This window comes from Myotis brandtii, unplaced genomic scaffold (assembly GCF_000412655.1).
Source record: "Myotis brandtii unplaced genomic scaffold, ASM41265v1 scaffold130, whole genome shotgun sequence".
NCBI classification, from domain to species: Eukaryota; Metazoa; Chordata; class Mammalia; order Chiroptera; family Vespertilionidae; genus Myotis; species Myotis brandtii.
The window spans coordinates 201,930-205,358 of NW_005354596.1; the positions used below are offsets into that span (position 1 = coordinate 201,930).

A 3,429-nucleotide genomic window follows, 5' to 3' on the forward strand; every position below is an offset into this window, starting at 1 on the left:
GCCATGACCAGGGCTTGGGAGGAGACCCAGACATCTCCATGGAGCCTGCCTCACCCGCCCTGTGTCTGTGCTTCTCAGCTGCAGAGGAGGAGACCCCCAGCCCCGCAGAACCCAGCACGGAGGCCCCCGAGCCCCCCGAGGAGCCCCTGCTGGGGGAGCTGACAGTGACGGGATCCTCCCCGGACTCGCTGAGCCTGTCCTGGACCGTCCCCCGGGGCCACTTCGACGCCTTCACCGTCCAGTACAAGGACAGGGACGGGCGGCCCCAGGTGGTGCGTGTCGGGGGTGAGGAGAGCGAGGTCACCGTGTGGGGCCTGGAGCCGGGGCGCAAGTACAAGATGCACCTGTACGGCCTGCACGGGGGGCGGCGCGTGGGCCCCGCGTCCACCCTGGGCCTGACAAAGTGGGAATAGAGGGAGTATAGAAAGACCATACATGACAAACCTACAGCGAATATCATACTCAAAGGACAAAAACTAAAATCATTTCCCCTAAGAACAGGAACCTCCCTCTCACCTGCCCCACTTCCAGGGCAGATGCCCCTCTCCCTCTCTGTGTCTAGCTGTGTCCTCCACTCTCTTCGCACGCCCTTTGTGATTTGGACATGGCTGCCACCTTCCCTGCCACCCACTTTGTTGGCGTTAAGTGGCAGTCACCCCTGAATCCTGTCACAGGAAGTGGACAGGATTCAAGTGGACACCCCCCCAGCCCCTCTAGAAGTGGCCCCTATGCTTGGCGCCCAGGCCTTCCTGCCCTCATGACTTCCTGGACTGGTTTCCACCATGTGTGTGCCAGGGTGTCTGCAATGTGTGTGCACTGTTTTAAAAACCGTAAAATAGCCCTAGCCAGTGTTGCTCAGTGGATAGAGCGTTGGCCTGTGGACTGAAGGGTCCTGGGTTCGATTCAGGTCAAGGGCATACACCCAGGTTGCAGGCTCAATCCCCAGTGTGGGGCGTGCAGGAGGCAGCTGATCAATGATTCTCTCTCATCATTGATGTTTCTAACTCTCTCTCCTTCTCCCTTCCTCTCTGAAAGCAATAAGAATATATATTTAAAAACACCATAAAATAAGCCCTTGCCGGTGTGGCTCTGCTGGTTGGCGGCATCCTGTGCACCGCAGGGTTGAGGATTTGATTCCTAGTCAGGGCACATGCCCAGGCTGTGAGTTTGATCCCTCGTTGGGTGCAAGCAGGAGGCAGCCAATTGATGTTTCTCTCTCACATCAAAAAAATAAGATAGTTAGGAATAAACTGAATCAAGGAGGTAAAAGACTTGTACTCAGAAAACTATAGGAATTTGAAAAAAGAGGTAGAAGAAGCTATAAACAAGTGGAAAAATATACCATGTTCATGGATTGGTAGAATCAACCTCATTAAAATGTCCATGCTACCCAAGGCAATCTACAGATTCAATGCAATCCCTATTAAAATACCAACTCAGGTGAGGATTAAGAAATAAAAGTAAAAACTGTAAAATAAGATCCATGGAATTACAAAGGAAAACGATGTCAATATACAGTTATCAAAATGTTTTTACATTCAAATGTAAGGTTTCGGAATGCAGGGACTTCTTTACCTGCCCGTTAAATAGGAAGGCTTGGGCACCTGTAGACGTGCTGACGCGCGTAGCCCGTGGTTGGGCAGTAACTCTAAGGTGATGTGAAGACAGTCACAGGTGCTGCTGGGCCACCATTGTCCATGTGAGCAATGTTCAAACCTGTTGAGAATTTGTGTGAGTTTATCAGAACCAAACAGATTCTGCTGGGAAGCAGAATCTCAACGAACTGAGAAAATGCCCCGGAAAATGGCACTTCTGCACCCTGCTTTATACATTATGATCAAAAGAGAAGCCGTAAGTGGGCGACATGAAATCCACTGGTGGTGCTAGGTGGGGCGGGGAAAGCGAATGGGGGACACCTCTGGGATTGGATAGGGAGTGAAATGACAGACACATGCTGCTCTCACACAGGAGGTGCTGCCAGTTAGCAGTCATCGGTGAGCACAGAACGATGGCAGTGTGGCGTCCGCTCTGGTGCGGTGGCTGTGCTGTGAGGGGTCCGAAGGAAGCAGGGACATTGCTTTGTGACTGTGAAGGACGTTTATCGGCTGTGTTATCCTAGATGCAAAAGGACAATAGACGGCTCAGTTAAGGTGCAGATGGACTTAGTCAGGGGAGAGACTGACTAGGATATGACCACCCACCATGAGCTCCTCAGGTCAGCACGCGGCCCCGTTTTGTCGCCACCATGGCTGCTTCCTGTGTCCGCTGGAAGGAAATGCACCGCTCAGATAGAGGCAGCCACGGTGCAGCGGTGGCCGATTCCCACCTCAGGCCCCTCCCTGGCCCTGGGAGCCCGGAGCCCTGGGGGGCAGTTGTCCCTCAGAGCGCTCAGCCCTGTTCTCTGTCCTCCCCCACCCAGCTCCCCTCCCGCCAGCTCCAGCCACAGAGTCCCCCCAAGAGCCGCGCCTGGGGGAGCTGACGGTGACAGATGTGACCCCGAGCTCCGTGGGCCTCTCGTGGACGGTTCCTGTGGGTGAATTCGACTCCTTCGTGGTCCAGTACAAGGACAGGGACGGGCAGCCCCGGGTGGTGCCTGTGGCCGCAGACCAGCGCGCGGTCACTGTCCCCGGCCTGGAGCCCAACAGGAAGTACAGGTTCCTGCTCTTTGGGATCCAGGAAGGGAAACGACGCAGCCCCGTTTCTGTGGAGGCAAAGACAGGTGAGAGGGACCCCCTGAAACTAGCCGAGGCCCCTCTTCACCCGCCTGGTCTCCTGTCCTGCCGCCAGGCCCCCCTTTGTGTTCCTGTTTCACTGGACAAGCCCCCCACCCGCCCAGGCCCCTGAAGGCCGGGCCGGACTTCCCCGTCTTCTCACAACCCTACGCCTGTGAAGGGGAGGCCCTAACCCCCTCCAGGACGTGGGGCCTGGGACCGGTGCTGGGAGGGGAGAAAGGAGCAGAGCCCGCCTCCCTGCCCGGGGGCCTCAGCCCGGGGGTCTGGCCATCTCCCCTCCGACTCTCACCCGAGTTCTCGCCCTGTTGGCTCAGGCCCATGGGTCCCATATCTGCCCCCAGGACCTCTGTCCTCCCCTGGCCTCCTCTCGGAGCCTGGAGACGGGACCCCAGGAGCCCAGGGCTGGCGGCCTGGCTGCCCCTTTCCTGGGTTCGGTCTGGGCCCCCCTTGCCCCAGGGGCTCTCTGTTGCCAGAAAACTCCAGTAGCAACAACGTGGTCAGCGTCCTTGCCATCTGGGAGGCAGCACGCCAGCTCCTCCCAGGCCTCAGGGTGGCTTCCTGCTGCCACACAGATCGGTCCCCTGTCTGAGCTCCCCGTCTTCTCCCCGACCCTCACTCAGGGCAGCCCCTCCACCAAGGCCTGTGAGGGTCACCTCCATCCTCACATTGTGCACCCCCCCCCCCCCCCCCGGGCCCT

The 3,429-nt window shown here is 57.6% G+C and overlaps 1 protein-coding gene across 1 annotated transcript in view; it reads left to right on the top strand.

The window, feature by feature from the left end:
• TNXB (tenascin XB) overlaps nucleotides 1-3,429 on the top strand; it is a gene marked incomplete at its 3' end in the record, with an annotated part of 89,518 nt that overhangs the window by 40,988 nt on the left and 45,101 nt on the right. Inside the window, exons 16-18 of the mRNA XM_014534508.1 lie at nucleotides 79-403; nucleotides 1,969-1,994; nucleotides 2,420-2,787. Coding sequence (XP_014389994.1) covers nucleotides 79-403; nucleotides 1,969-1,994; nucleotides 2,420-2,787 — 719 coding nt within the window. The remainder of the gene's footprint in view (nucleotides 1-78; nucleotides 404-1,968; nucleotides 1,995-2,419; nucleotides 2,788-3,429) is intronic.